The sequence below is a fragment of the Fistularia commersonii genome, chromosome 15 (genome assembly GCF_037954325.1).
Source record: "Fistularia commersonii isolate RoL2024-O1a breed Wild chromosome 15, RoL_Fcom_v1.0, whole genome shotgun sequence".
Classification (NCBI taxonomy): domain Eukaryota; kingdom Metazoa; phylum Chordata; class Actinopteri; order Syngnathiformes; family Fistulariidae; genus Fistularia; species Fistularia commersonii.
Window position 1 is genome coordinate 13,624,513 of NC_141298.1, and position 16,496 is coordinate 13,641,008.

General features: G+C 41.2%; 1 protein-coding gene across 1 annotated transcript in view; it reads left to right on the plus strand.

The window, feature by feature from the left end:
* Positions 1 to 9,713, plus strand: part of LOC147226621 (kin of IRRE-like protein 3) — a 212,739-nt gene extending 203,026 nt beyond the window's left edge. The window contains exons 14-16 of the mRNA XM_086160977.1: positions 2,030 to 2,139; positions 2,280 to 2,366; positions 8,731 to 9,713. Coding sequence (XP_086017103.1) covers positions 2,030 to 2,139; positions 2,280 to 2,366; positions 8,731 to 9,195 — 662 coding nt within the window. The 3' untranslated portion in view covers positions 9,196 to 9,713. The remainder of the gene's footprint in view (positions 1 to 2,029; positions 2,140 to 2,279; positions 2,367 to 8,730) is intronic.
* The last annotated feature ends 6,783 nt before the right edge of the window (positions 9,714 to 16,496 follow it).

Here is a 16,496-nt window from a genome sequence, read left to right on the forward strand (position 1 = left end):
ACGGCTGACGATGGATTTTAAATGGTGGCAGTTTTTGACTGCTAACACCTGGATTCTTGACCCAGTTGTGGCAAACACTGCTGTCTGTATAGTTTGCTTTGCTTGGTCATTTCTGTTTTGTTAAGTTTGCTGTCGGCTTTGTGATATTGCACTACTAAAAAAAAAAAAAAAAAAAAAAAAAAAAAAAAAAAAATTATATAAATAAATAAATGAATAAATAAATGATAAAATCTTGTGTATGTCCATCCTCTGAGGTCTGAGATTCAAGCTGATATGTTGGTATCACATGTATGACACTTCAATGATACGGCTCAATAGAACTCACTTGTAGGGGATGTCAAAGAATAGTCAAGGTTTTTTTTTTTTTTCCAAATGTGAAAAAGGATATACATAATCTATTCTTACTTTGAAACTTAGTTTCCCCCAATAACTTACTTTTACAACTTGTCAAATGTTAATAAGGGAGTGCATGTGCTGAATTAAGATCTCAATAAGCTTTTATAAGCATGTGTATTTACAACAGCCTTAATAATACTAACAGTAGCAAGAGGTGGGCAGGTTTTCCCTTTCTTTTGGAAAAAGGTCAAAGTCAAATAACTACGAGCTGTCAATTTAAATAGTATTTATAGCAATGCATGAGTATAAACTCACGTATAGTCATTAACAAACAAAAAATGACAACTTGATTTTGTAGAGAATGGCCTCTGGTAAGTATATAAAATAATCGTGCAATTCAATAGAAACTGTACAACAGTTTTTGATAGTTAGGTTAGTCTGAAATGAAAAATAATAAAATAACAAAATAAAAAATTTAATCTCAAAACACAGTCAGTGTGTACTGACTTGGTCCTCGCACCACCAGAAAGCAATCCGTGTTTCTCAAGTTGCTCTTCAAGACAAGAGCTTGGTCTTTTTACTGCAGCGGTTGAGAACTACCAGAAATTCAATGTGTCACGACGGCGGCTTTTTGATAAAAAAAGACACATACGGGCTAGCAAGGGCTAAGTGCTGTTGAACTACTCATGAATGAGATGTTATGAGTAAGACGAGTAAAAGAAAAAAAAATGATGTTACATATATACATGTTATCGTGGTATTAGAATCTTACTGCTTAGTTACCTGTCATTCATGAAGGATTCCCACTAAAAATGACTTGTTAATACAGTATTAATAATGCACAATAATGAGCATGTACCTTTGTTTTCTATATTTTTTTTTTATATGGCTGACATTTCCAGACGATAATTTCAAAACCTTGAGAAAAAAAAAAGAATGAAGGTATACTGTGCATCCTATTCATCATATCAAGTGTTTTTAGTCATCTCTGCTGGAAACTAATAGAATTTATGGTTTGTGTGCCGTACAGATTATCTCCCAACAGAACACCTTACTGTGAATCAGCTGCTGCCTTTTTTTTTTTTTCTTCTTGTTTTCATCCGTGATGAAAACATAAAAGCAAACCAGAAAGAATACCGTGTTCCTTCTCCGAGAGCTATTTCTCATCTTTTATTTCAGCCAACGTTTACAGTGTGTATCCTTAAAGCGCTCGGCGGTGCCGCTCCCAGGGACTACCGGTTGACGGTTTAATAGACAGGTCTTGGCAGAACATCCACAAAGTGAATAACACGGGGCCCCTATTAATGAAAACTTTTCAGAATGCCAAAAGAAAAAGAGACGAGCGGTAAACTTGGGATCATTTCGCATAAGCCCGTTATTGCCCGCGTGAGCTAAATTAAAGTAATCATTGTGACAGGCCGGGCATTTTATATTCATGCTCCCAGCCCAGCGACACACAGCTGCATTATTAGATTGCAGATATTGATCAGTGTCGCGCTGTGACGTTAGGGCGCGGGCGAGCGTTACCGGGATACCGCAAGTAAGGTCACATTGCAGCTTCACCGGAGTTAGTAAACGCGCCGCGGTCTTCATTACCACTAATCTGTGGAAAGCTGCAGCTTTGGAAGCTGCCATGAGTGTATTTATCAGCCTCTGCCATTAAGCCACACTGCTCCGTCTCTCCTTGTCCCAGATCTCAAAGGGGTGGTTTCAGCAAAAAATGACATCCGCGTGGAAATCGTCCACAAGGATCACGACGCGGCACGGGAGGGCGAGGAGCACGCGAGTATCAAACAGATGATGGTGCGTCAACAGACTAATGCCATCGGGCTGGTAAAATACTGATCCCCCCCAACACCACCACCTCCCTCCCCACAAAGCTTCCCAATCCTCTCCTTCCGTCACATGCATGACTACTGACAACTGTGTTCACCATTATGCAGATTGACCGCGGTGAGTTCCAACAGGAGCCGGTGCTGAAGCAGCTGGAAGTGCTCCAGGAGGAGGAGAAAGAGTTCCAGCACATCAAGGTGGGCGGATACTTTAAATATTCAGGGCAAAAGTCAACTGCAGCAAATCCTGCGGGGAATCTCAACGGTTTAGCTTTAGGTCCGACCGCCATATCGCTCGCTGCTGCAGTTGGAATGGGAGGGGAGATTGGACCCTCGAAGGGTCAACTGGAAAGTCTGGAAATGTTTATTCGGTTTTAATTTCCACATATTTGAACGTCGGGCCATTGTTCGCGACACCTCTCGGGATTAGACACACCCCGCAAAACCTAAATGAGTTTATAATCTCATAAGCTAGTTCCAAGTCTCCTTTAAAACACAAGGATGTGAATTTTGTGATGCGCGGCGCCTTCGTGAGTCGTAAAGAGGCTGCTTGTTTGTTTTTGTTTCTTCACTAACTAGTCCGCTGAGCAGACTCTTTCGCCGTACTTTTCATAAACAGCCATGCCTTACGATTGCGAATCGGCAATAAGTGATGAAAGCTTCCCGGTGAAGCTCGCGCCGTGACCGTGCTGTTTTTCGCGGAGGCGAAGGGCTTTACATCAACGAGAAAAACGAGACCGCGTTGAGTGAGAAAGTGACAAATGCCTCGGGTTCACGGGGTTAATAAATGAGTCATCGGCGATATTCCGTGAGGTACGCATCCTTCATTTCCGGCGACTGCTGTAGCGCATCCGTCTGCACGATTCAAATATCACTGTCCGGGAGAACGCATTTCAGGGTAAATAGGTAACGCGATGGCGCAGATCAGCCTCGATGGCGTCCTTTTTTTTTTTTTTTTTTTCCCCTAAAACGATGCCAAAAGAGGCAAGAGGTGCACGCAGCTGGCCGAAAGAATTTCTCAAATTCAATTAGTGTAATAGTCTGCAGGTTGGGACATACACATGGGAGAGATAAACAAAGAGAGAGATAAATGATTGCCTCTCCCCGCTAATTTTTCTATTGAGCCCTCAGGGAAAATTAGAAGGAAGAGATAACCATTAAAGTTATTTATATCTGTATTTTTCCATTAGCTCTGTAGCAGGAACATGATGATTTAGGTCTAGTTAGACGAGCCTCTTATTACTCTCATTTAGCCCCCCCCTCCCGCTCCCCGCTTTCTTTCTTTCTTCTGCCTCAGAGTCACATGAGGCTGAGAACAAGGCTCCTCCGGCAGCCAGTTCATTAGAAAGGAGGCTGGATGTGTGTGTGAATCTAGAATAGCGAGCCGGCGCCTAAATATGGAGCCGCAACTCCCCGCATCATTTCTGATGCATGGACTCGTCGAGATGAATTGCGCTTTCTCGGATGTAACTGAGGAAAAGTGCAGCGTCTCTCTAACTTCTCCGCACATGCATAGGAGGTATAATATCGTCTCCTGCTTGGAGGCGGGACCCATTTTATGACTTACAGCTGTCACACCTGACAAATTCTGTCAGAGAAAGGTTTATTTGAAATTGCATTGTCATATGACAAAAAAAAAAAAAAAAAAAAAAAAAAAAATCACTCATTCATTTGTTCCTTTATTATTAGTACTGCCTATCCTGCTTTGCGTAACGCGGGGGGGTGGGGGGTAAATCTATGATTTCACATATATCATAATTTTTGGACTGAATATAAGCCGCACCGGCTAAAAATAAATATGTACATATATTGGCCGCGCTTGTCTATAAGCCACCGTTGTAACGTGAGATATATACACAGAAAAATGTTACACAGAAACATTATTTTTATTATCATTATTATTATTATCATTAATAATATTAGTTTTATTATTGATTTTATAATAATAATAATAATTATTATTATTATTATTATTATTAACATACATTAACAAAATGATTAAATACATACCAGTAACGTCCACAAACACATGCTGGAAATGTTTTTTTCCAAACACTCCCTGTAACGCGGTTAATGAAAAAGATTAATAATAAATAACAAGAAAAAGTCCTTCCATCCATTTATTTTCTATCCCCCGCTTTCTTATCCCCGTCTTCTTCAGTGTCGGAATTGAACAGCCTCAGAATTTCACGGTAATTTCATTGGCCTGATGTGTCGAGGCTAAATGTTTTGGCGGCATGAAGCTCATTAGCTCCCAAAAAAATCCATAGACTAGCCACATCATTGTTTAAGCCGCAGTGTTCAAGGCGTGTGAAAAAACGTAGCAGCTTATAGGGCGGAATTTATGGGATATTTACTTCATTTGTTGCAGAAAGCACTTATTCTTTCCTCATGATTACAGCAGTGCAATATATACATATATATTTATATATATGAAATCCTATCTAGGATCGGGGATGAGTAAATCATCATAGAAACCGATCCCTATTTTAATTATGCTTGAAATGTAATGGTGAAATAGAGGTATCTCCTGGGCTGAGATGCAAATTTTACTAAAAAAAAAAACATTTTTGTTTATTTTTTATATAATCACGATTAAAGATGGGATAGAAGTGCCGACCTCTGCAAAGCTCCGACGCCCGTTCCTCGACAAACTGCGTTTGAGATTTGAGGGGATTACTATAATATATAGGGATAGAACAGTAAACAGTGAACAGATAAAACAGTAAATCTCATAAACCCTCAGACACCAACGTGTCCTCCAAGAGGCCGGCGCCTTCATCACCTCAAATGAAATGTTCCACTCTTTTGTGTGCTGGTATTCGCCGCCGAACAAAACCCATGACAGCAACCGTCACGTACCACTACTCACAAGGAGACGCTGCTTAGGCCGCACATTTTCCTATATCAACATTCAGTCACACAGCGAGCCAATCCGTTAAAGTCTGTTTGCCTACTTAATATATGATACCACAGCCAAGGGGCCGGTCTCTCAGCAGCAATCCATTTTCTTGATTGAGATGTTATATTTAATTAAGTAGCCGCTGAGTACATCTACAACCCATTTTTTAAATGCAATCCTTGCAATACACGGCCCAAGTCCTAAGAACTCTACTTCGACTTATGTCTATATCCCGGCATGGTATTTTCCGGCCCCCCGGGCTTCGATCGGGAATGACGGATAGACTCTGGTCAAATGGAACCGAAACGGGAGAATAGGAAAACGGTGGTTCATGTTTCCGGACTTCATTTTTTCATTCAGTTCATCCCGGTTGGGATAGGTTTGCGTTTCAAGGTCCGCAAAGTCGGCCGTGCACGGGCCTCTACACGGATGCATTAATGCCGATGTGTGTCAGCGGAGCGCTTTCTAAACCCAAATGATTTCACATTGATGGAATTGATGGACCAACCGTTGCATCCCATTTAAATCCTTTCCTCTTACATTGATATGCGATGTAAAGTCATCTACATATAGAATACAACCGAGCATGATACACGGAATACACCGCGCATGTGCAACCCGTGACAAGTTGTTTTTTTGTTTTTTTGTTTTTTTAAACAGGAACAGCAACCTTTTTCCGCCAACCGTTGACATTCCACACTCGATACAGTCAGTAGTTGCAAGAGGGTTTGAACATGTACGGCGGAGGGGGAAGGGAAGTATCTGCAGAGGGATGCTGGGGTTGGAGCAGCCAGGCAGGAGGTCCAGAGGAAAACCAGAGAGGGGATTTATGGATGGAGAGGAAGAGGATGTGAAGTCAGTTGGTGTGAGAATGGAGGACGTAGAGGAAAGGGTTAGATCAGGGTCGGGCAAACTACGGCCCGCGGGCCACATCCGGCCCGTTGGTCTTTTTAATCGGGCCCGCCGAAGATCGGTACGGAATTCATACTTGATGTGAATGATTGCATCATTGAATGTGGGAGCTTAAACAGGAGATTATTTCATTTTTGGAGCTACTTGAGGAGTTTCCTGAGCTGAATGACACAGATTAGCTTTGTGATTTAGCCTTTACTGTGGACATACTGATACACGTGAATGAGCGGGACGTGAAGCTACAAGGGGAAAACTGATTTGTGCATGAAATGCAAGCAAATGTCAGAGCCTTCAAAACCAAGTTGAATTTATTTTCAAAGCAAATGTCAGACAAGTCTGATGTATACCGTTAAAAAATGTGTTTGTTTTGTTTTTCATATGTATCGTATCTTGTGCTGACCCGGGCCGTCTGTCAAATTTTGAAAGTCGATGCGGCCCCTGAGCCAAAAACTTTGCCCACCCTTGGGTTAGATGGAGGCAGGAGGAAGCTAAAGGGAGCAGCGAGAAGCAAAAGGAAGAAGACGCCAGGTGCGAGCTGATGTTCAAGGTGTCCGATAAAATAAAAAGTAAACGGCTAACCCCTCCAAAGATGTGATTTGAAAATGCATTCCCATTCCGTCACCCACCTGTGGGTGCAAAGGGGATGCTGTCTAGAGCTGCAGGGACTCGTTGGTGCCTGTGATAGGGGGAACAGACAATAACTTTCCAAGCCCTTTAGAAAACCAACAAATTTAACTTTTTAATTAAATAACACTACATCCGTGGCCGTCTGAATTAAAATAATGGCTCATGCAAAAGCTTTAATACAATTACAACTGTTTGACCCATCTTGCACATCCACAGCCCATCCGTCACATCAGAAATACTATAGCAAAATGTCTTCAAGTGACAAACACAATAATACTTTATTTGAGGTTAAATGGCTTTATAAATACATATATTTCTTTTTGTTGTCTTCTTGTGACTTCCATCACTGCTCATTGCTTCCATTTGCACAGTGGGCCGTTTCACCAAAACCAAACAAACTCACGTTGTTTGTTAGTTTAAAACCAGCGCCTACTATTTGCTATTTTCCTGTAGAGGCAATGATTCATTCATGATTTTTACTCCTAAATATGTCTTGCATGCCTCGCAGCGCCTCGCAAAACCGCATCGCTGGTGAGCATGAAGGGATGGTGGAATTACGGTACGAGGACGGTTATGCTAATTCCTGCAGATACCTTTGACAGTTTGGGATTATTCGCCATGCCTCGATACGGAATAATTTAGAGATCGGCTTTGGCTCGACGTTCTGCGACACAGTCACTCCACCTTCTGCGGGTGTTCTATCACAGCTCTATCGTATGTATCCCGGCTGATTTACTTTCCCAGAAGACCACATTCATCTTTTCAAATTAGAGGGTATGAAGTCACTTTCTATCTGCAATGGTTTTAAAGAGAGAGAGAGAGAGAAAGGGAGATGCAGGCGGACAGAGCCAGAGAGAGAGCAATGACAGCATTGTGCAATCTGACAAATGATTTGACAGACAATAAAATTTATCATCATATGCTGAAATATACTCTGCACAAACATGGATATTGAAGAACATTAATTAAGTGAATGGGCTGTCTGTGTCACAGGCAGATGACTCACACCACTAAAGAATGTTATCTGCTTTTTCATGCTGCACTAATTAGCCTGTTAATTAATTTCTGGCATTCATCATCCCGTTTCTGTTTTTTTTTTTTTTTTTTTCTGGCTCTTGTTTATGGATCTGTGTTTGACCTTCAGAGGAGAAAAGTGTTCAGAGAGACAGAGACCCAACACTGGTCCCCGAATTTCGTGTGATTACTATGCTTATTTGCGTCCACACACTTTTTATTTACTATTTGTAACTTTAACAAATATGAATTATGGAGAAACTGTATTTTAACGACTCACTTGTTGCAGTGTCTTCAATTGTAGCAAGTATGTAAGGTGTGTTTGCAGAGTAATATATAGAAGAAAAAAAAATCTATATATATCTATATATATAGATATATATAGATATATATAGATATACATATCTATATATATATACAGACATATATGTATATAGATATACATATATATATACAGGTGTATATTTACACATATATATATATATATATATTTATATTAATGAAAATAAAAAACATTCATACACATAAACATTAATCTATAATTTTCACTGTCAAGATACTGCATATATGTGTGTGTATATATATTTACACATGTGTGTCTATATATATGTACATATACCTATATGTGTATGTATATACGTGTATGCATATACCTGTATATATACACATACACATACACACATTTGAGATGACTTGACTTTTGGAACAATCTCAGGAAACTGAGGCAGTTGAAATACATAAAAAAACTGTAAAAAAGGGGGAAAAAAGAAAAGCATTAAATTGGTATAATTGATTTTTTGGCACTAGCTGATAATGATAGAACGATAAGCGCAATGCGTTATCCGCAATCTTTTGGCCATTCAAACATAAGAGAGCCACTCCACTGAAGATACCTGGGTGATCGTCACGCACCTGTGCACTGACCAAGATAGGGAGATGCGGCTGGTGGCGATAAAAACAAAGCCAAGATGTCAGTTTTCTCTCCCCCGGCTGTGATTTTAATGTGGGGAGAAAAACGCCCGTTGTCTTCCTTCATTGTCTATTTCTTCCTTTTAACATTTGGGATTAATATTTGCACATATATTTTGCTTCCTTTGCACATAATAGGACCCCACAAACGGCTACTACAGCGTCAACACCTTCAATGAGCACCACAACACCCCTACCATGTCCCAGACGCCCGATGTAGTCCGAAGCCCGCCGAGTGGAACGATGACAATCGGCAAACAGCGGGTGCCCACCGGCATGTCCTTCACCAATATCTACAACACCCTGGGAGCCGGACCTAACCGCCTGTATGACTACAGCCAACGATTTGTCCTGGGCATGGGCAGTAGCTCCATCGAGCTGTGCGAGCGCGAGTTCCAGCGGAGCTCTCTCAGCGACTCCAGTTCTTTTATCGACACGCAGTGCGACAGCAGCGTCAGCAGCTACAGCAAGCAGGACACCTATGTGCAGTTTGACAAAGATAGCAAGACCTCGGCCTCGTCCTCCTCCCACTACTCCCAGTCCTCCTCCCAGAACTCGGACCTCACCAGGCCCCTGCAGAAACGCATGCAGACCCATGTCTAGAAGAAGAAGAAGAGAGGAAGGAAGGATCTTCTGAGGAGATGTTGTACCCACAGGAATGATTCCGCTGTGCTTGTTCGGTACTCCAACAGGGGAGTATAATTTGGGTCGTAAACGCCCCCTTTTTTGAAGCCAAACCTTGAAACTAGAGGAATCACTGCAGGACATCTTAATCATGAGTCAGCTTAAAAAAAAAAAAAAAAAAAGGAATCCATGACAATCATTTGTCTCTCCTCCACTCATAAATTGACGACAAATACAGTGGTTTGCTGTTGTGCCCAATTTGTTTTACCACATTGCAGGATGCCTTGACTTAATGGTGTGCAGTGATGATTAGTTACACCGAGCAGATCTGAGAGCAAAATAACAAGCTTTTTAAATTACTGAGATTTTTTTTTTTTTTTTTTTTTTCCTGCCCGATAGTCCCTCGAGTTTTTTAGGGCAGTGAGGGATTTGAAAACGGTTTGCGATGTACTCGGCGAAAAAAAAAAAAAAAAGAAGAAAATAACTAAATAAATAAACAGGGTGGCACAACAGCCACCTCTGCGGTAACCGCAACACACGTGGGCGCTACTTCGTCGAAAGCAAGCCTCTCTTTTGTATAATGTGCTGTACATTGATTTGGCTGATATTTTTCAGACATTGTGAGAATTCTTTCAGTGTACGCTTCGCTAATTCCTCATGAACTGATTAAAGAATGCATGGAGAAACGGACGCGCCATCTTGCACAACATCCACACCAAGGTAACTTCCAGAGGCTTTTGTTCTGTCACCTGATGCGTTTGAATGGTATTATTTCCCTCCTTAAAGGACCTGACGATGTTTACAAATGTAGCTCAAGGCTCTTGAGATCTGTAATTTTCCCATTTAATGTGAGACATTCGTGTGTGTGTGTGTTCTATAACTCTGGGAAGCGCTCATCTAGAAGCCTGGGCGGGTTTCTCATTTCCATATTTGGCTGATATTGTGTTGTTTACATTAGCGCTCTGTAAAACTCAGCGTTTTGTCTACTGTGATTTAACTACCGAATGACAAGGGGTGTGGATAAATGGCCAGTCTTGCCGTTACATTTTCTGGTCTTCCAGAGAAGGCTATTGTTTAAAATGAGTCAGACGGGCTTAAAATGTGATCTGTATCGAGACATGTTTATGTGGGTGATCGACGAAAAAAAGCCATTGTTCCTTTCTGTTAACAACTGACATTTTAAAAGCGTTCGCCTTACTGTAATTTACATCAGACCTCTGTCCTCCGAAGAGGAGCGCTTTGTAATCCACCCAAACCCCATGACCCGAAACCCCGCACCATCTGAAATGCATGTTTTATTCAACCAATTAGGAGCGTGTTTCGCATTATGCATAATACACCGGGGGGGATCTAATAAGACCTTGTCATTATCAAATTTCATGAGCCCGGTCAAAAGGCCAAAAGGCCAGGGGTCAGACTCGACCGGAGAGTTAGCAACTATGAGACCGAACGCCCGATCACTCGAATACAAAAGTGCAAACAAGGTAAGTGATATATATTATGACAGACTGATCTTGTCTCACATAAAGCCTTTTAAGTTAAAACAATGACGCCGCTCCAATCGGAATGAACATGAAGTGCAGAAAATGGGGAATTATTTTACAAAATTGCTGGGCGTGGATGGCCAGCTTGTGAACCATCGTTATCTCCCCAACTACAATAACCTTCAAATCATTGCTTTTTTTGATATTGACTTTACACAAGTAGCTGTTACAATGGTAAAATGGAATATGAAATACTGATGGGACCATAGGGGATAATCCGGAGATCATCTTTTGTTTTCCATCCAATGTCCAATGGATGGAGATTGGTAGAGAACAATGCCTTCACCGTATATACAGATCACATTTTAATGCCAGGTGTTGAATTTTGACCCTGACCGTAAAGAGATTGTCAGACTTTCAAACCACATCAAAAAAAAGAAGGAAAAAAAAAAAAAAAAAAACAGCAGCAAAAGCAACAAGAAGCATTGAGCAAAACCAACATTGCCAGTATGTGAACTTACTGGTCAATCAATATTTCAAAATGCATATATATGCGCAGTCTTTGGTTGTGACAGAAATAACGTGCTTACAAACAGTCCAAATTGATTTTCCTCGGAATGGGGCTGGCCCGGACTCTGGCTTTTTCTTTTTCTTTTTTTTTTTTTTCAACGTGACGGTGGTGGCTCTGTCCTTTTTAAGTGTATAGTGCTGTTTTGAGACAGGATGGACTTGTGCTGGCTGGGTTTGAAAAGTAACACTGAGCGCCTTCGAGATAAGTCTAACAGAAAAAGGTGCTGTCTCAGTCAAAGTGGCCACAAAATAAAATCACTTTTGGGATCCTAAGGGCCACCAGCCAATACCAACTGCAGAGTCTCCGGAGTGATGCGGCCGAGGACAAAAACAGTTAGGGTTTAATATTGTCAATTGAATGAAGAAAGCACAAAGTGGTACATTGCATAGCTACTCATGTTCAACAAATGACCATAACTGAATAGCATGAGCTGATGTACTGTCACAACTGAGCACCTACAGATATGTTAGACTCACACTTGCTGTGTAACAAAATGAATCTCATCACTCATGTCATGTTTGGCGATCCTACCTAACATCTGGGGATTTCTATGGTGAGCATACATTACTGTACAGAAAGATTTTGTGCCAACATTGTGTTTTGATTAAAGAAAATTACAATATACCTCAGTGCTACTTGCCTGGAGCCTTTTTTTTCCTTCTTCCCAAGGTCCAAATCAGTCATTGCCAAGGTTTTTTTTTTTTTTTTTTCTCCCTTGAGCCCCCGGCCCCCATTAAACATACAGATGTACAAATCCTTAGGGGGGGGACGGGGTGGCAACGCCTGTCCCAAACCCCAGGACAAATTATTTAATCAAAAGGGGATCTCCATATGTGACAGTTCATCCCTTTTATGGGGGGGGGGGGCTGTTGAGAAATGTTTGATCCAAGCCAAAGCTGGGGGACAACAGAAAGATCTCGAGGCTAAAATCACGACCTGGATCACCTCTGGAATCATGCTTCTGGAATATCTTTTTATCCGACAATGTTCCTTCAAATAAGTCAGTAAAGCATGGCGTCGTTGGAATCCAGTATGTTCCCTCATGTCAGTTTAATTTCACTGTATTAAAATGAGAGCATATGGAACGGGGGTTAAGAGTGAGCATTAAGGCCACATTTTGATTCCCTCTTAATCTTTTAGTATTCGTCGCTATTCGTTTTTCCATCCACATTGCTATTCCTGACATTTGTTTTTTGCGTATTTAGCTTCTTCAACATCATCGGCACCCTCCACCAACATCACACATTTACAGTCTATGTTGGATCCTCCACGGAAACAAGAAAATCGGTACAAATGCACTCCAACATAAGGAGATTTCCTGTTTCCTGACCCAGGATGGCCCCTCCAAGAGCATCAATTTCATACGGAAACAAATGACATTACAAAATAACAGCTGGTTTCAATCTCTTACGAAACAGCATACAAATCCCTTTCATAGCATTTTTTCCTTTTTTTTTTTACATTATACGTCAGACCGATTTAGGTGTATTGTTTAATTCGTCAGCCAATCTCTCAAGTGAACGCTAGTTTTGAAAATTTGTAGTTTTGAATAACATAACTACGTTATTCATTTTCTTGAGTATCGAGCACAATGACGGAGGTTAGAATGGCCGAACAGCTTCTACATGTCTGTTGTTACAACCTCTGATCATTCATTTGTCACAAGCCTTTCTGGTAGACTAAGATTTATTGAAAAGGCCACAGTGCGTCCGGTGACCTGACTGACTTATGGTCGTCTCACAGATGACGGCTTCTGTCCATTTCGTTGGGTAGTCAAACATGACACTTATATACTGGTGCTCCTTTGTGGTCGGGGTCGGTTTGCCCACCTGATTTATCCCCTCAGGCTCAACTGGCTCAGTTAACTGTGGGAAGACGACTTAATATAAAAATATGTCCTTACTCTGGAGGGAAGGATATTTCACTTCGGTCACGTCAGGTGGGATGAAACTTTCATTTTCGGCTTATTCCTTTGAGCCTGGCATTCAAGGCATTCAACTCCATAAAATATAAGGAGATGGCCATGAGGAGACATTATCTGTATTGTAAAAGCAAATCATTGCCACGCGTATATAAGAGAAAAAAAAAAAAAAAACGAGTTATAAATATATATATTACTCATTTTCTCATCGCTTTTATCCCAGTCATATCTTGCGCCACTGGCAGCTCGTAGTTTTCCTTGTCGGTGACGCCGAGCATGCCTTCTGTCGGGGATACTGGAGAAAACTAGGTTTGCTGTTATGTGTTTCTGCACGTATTATGAAAGCCACAATCTGATCAGACCAAATGTGGACGTAAATCCACACGAGCCGAAGGAGTCCTGCTCTAAACGGTGACATTTTCTCATCTTTGCTTTGTGATGAATCACTCTTCAATATAAACGCTTCAGGGAGGGTTTTTCATCCGCTGTTGCTGCTTTTGCATTGGACTTTATACAGCTGCTTATTGTAATGCTTGTGCTGATACATTTATGTTATACAAGGTTTTCTCCGAGGGGGGCTATTGATTTTTAAAATGACATGGTATTGCATCAGTGTCTTAAAGCGAGTAGAGGCAAGTGGATCCAAATCCATAGAATTTTCCTCCATCTTCACTGACATAAACAGAATACAAAATCCAAGAGGCAGGGGCATTCCACATGAAAAAAAGAAGAGGTAAAAAATAATAACTACATAAATGGATCAATCAAATAATACTAATAATATTATTCATTTAATAACATCCAAAATATTAAAAATAACAACTGGAAAACTGAATAAATATGCATAATTTAAATAGAATATTTCTGACAAACCTGGTAAGAGAATTACACAATAAGACAAATGTGTGAGAAAGCGCAGATAGAAGAGTGACAGAGAGAGGGAAAAAAGGACTTTAATGGACAGTGACATTTTGTGTAAACTGCAGTTTCAATTATTGTTGTGGGATGTCCATTTCTTTCAATTACTGCACCGAGAATTCCAATATGTCAGTGAACTTGTAAAGGTGGATCAGTGAGCCTGCCAGGCGATTGGTTACAGAAGCCAGATCTGCATAAAAGTAAGTGTTCGCTATTGGCAGAGAGCAGAGATGAAGATTATTGTGTTCTTTTTTTGTTTATGTTTTGTGAAATTGGTGCGTTGGCGGCAGAAATTTTGGTGGGAAACAATATAACAGCTAACACCAAGACAACTTTAAAGAACCCCATTTCGCATCGTGCGGCGACAGGCTTCAGCTGACAGTAAGCCCGTTCATTTACCGCTAGATAAATTGCCACAAAAACCAGCTGGTAAACCGATGGGTGGAAAATGTGTACATTATTATTACATTTGTTAAAACAGTAAGCTCTGGAGTCACCACTGATGTCTTCGTCTCCTGCGATTTGTCCCAGTTTAGGCTTGGAGCGTCTCCGACGTGCAGACAACTGTCTATCTTCAAGGTTTCGAAATGTAGATTTTTCTGTTTTAGCGTTGTAGTACAAATCTTTACAAACCCACGGGGACCTCTGCCATTACAAACCGATTTGTGGCACGCATGCCGCATTCAGACAGATCTACCGTGCATTTTTCCCCAATTCTAAATCAAGCAGTGACTGGTTTAAACAGCAATCCCTTACTTAAGTAAAGCTAAAACCCAAACTTTAATCCGTCATAATAATGACACAGTGGTGTGAGAGGGAAGGATTGCGAACTTTATTCTTCTAAGACCTACACAAAACTAACGACCAACTTCTGTCGACCAAAATACCCAGGCTTTAAACCGCCACAACACATCAGAAACATCAGAATTACATCAGAATTACAGTTTGAAAAGTTGAAATAAACCGGACAGAATTTACAAGTCTATGATATTTCCTTTTTTTTTTTTTTTTTCAATTAATGAAAGGTTAAAGGCATGCCGGCATCCAACCAGGGGAAATCAGCTGATGACATTTCCTGCTTCCAGCCTTGAGGCAAAGCAGCATGTGTTCCGTGTTCAGATACATTAAAGGGCCCCTGTCTGCCTGCCCTTTGCTCCGCAAAGTTAATTTATTCATGTCCGGCTTTTGTCGAAATGATTTCCTCCTTTTGAGTTTTAACGTCGATTATCAACGATCACCGAGGACTTTCATCAGGCTTCAATCTCACGGTTCGCCGAACCGATGAGGATCGTCATTTTTGGATTTGAACTGTGAATAAACCGGAATGTCTTGCTTTTTTGTTCTCTCTTTTCTAATTAGCTCACAACTGATGACTTCTTGTCAGATGTGGAGACGAGCTGCTGTGCAATGTGTTTCTTGCCTCCGCTGTGAAGTGCAATGAGCCCTACTGTGCCTGAGCGACTGTTATGATGGATTTCCATCGATCCTTTCCTCGCTGCGTTCCACTGAAGAAGGCTCCGCATCCCTTTCAATTACCAATAGCATATCTGCAACTCAAAATCTTGCACATTCGGGGTGGGCATCTCAAAGAAGTTTCAGGCGAGGGCTGAGAGCGCAGAGCGGAACATGGAGGGGAGGGGAGTTCTGACGTTAACGCAGATCGGTCTAAACGAAATGAAGCAAATTGCCATCTATGTCCGTGCCTAAGGAAAAAAAGAGGGGACGCTTTATGCGGCGCTGCCAAGACGATTGTAAGTTATTAACAAAGTCTCTGAGAAAGGAACAAATGTGAATCCGTATGATATGGAAAAATGTTTGTATTCATTAACACTCTTGACACAGTTTGCGCTTGAATTGCTTGATTACCAAGTCCGCAGACTCAAACACTCACAACAAACAGTAATTATAATTTCAATCAGGGCGATGGCATCTCGTAATGGGGTTTGGAATACTATCCTTTGATAATTGAAAAAAAATATGACAATATATTTCACATTTCAATTAAAGCTATCCATTTAGAGGACCAAAACACAGGGGCCAAAGATTAAGCGTCGTGCAGCAGGGATTTTTTTTCATAAGCAAACATAATATCCATCACACTGACTGAATTAGCTTAGCAGCAGGGAGATGGAGGGGGGAAAAGAAGAAGGGGAGCGGCCAGCGAGGGTGTGCACGTAAGCAACGTCGTTTTTTTTCGGCTTGACGTCAACCGTGTAAGTCCGCGGCACTGCCACGCACCTGCATATCCGCAGAGATACATCATTCCACCTCTTTAATTTTTGCCTCTGCTGCTGTTTGAAAATGGTCCCGGTAATTTGCAAACAGACGCAATGAGTCTGGTCAGCTAATTTGTGCTTGATGAAAAATGAATTTGTCACCGGACCGC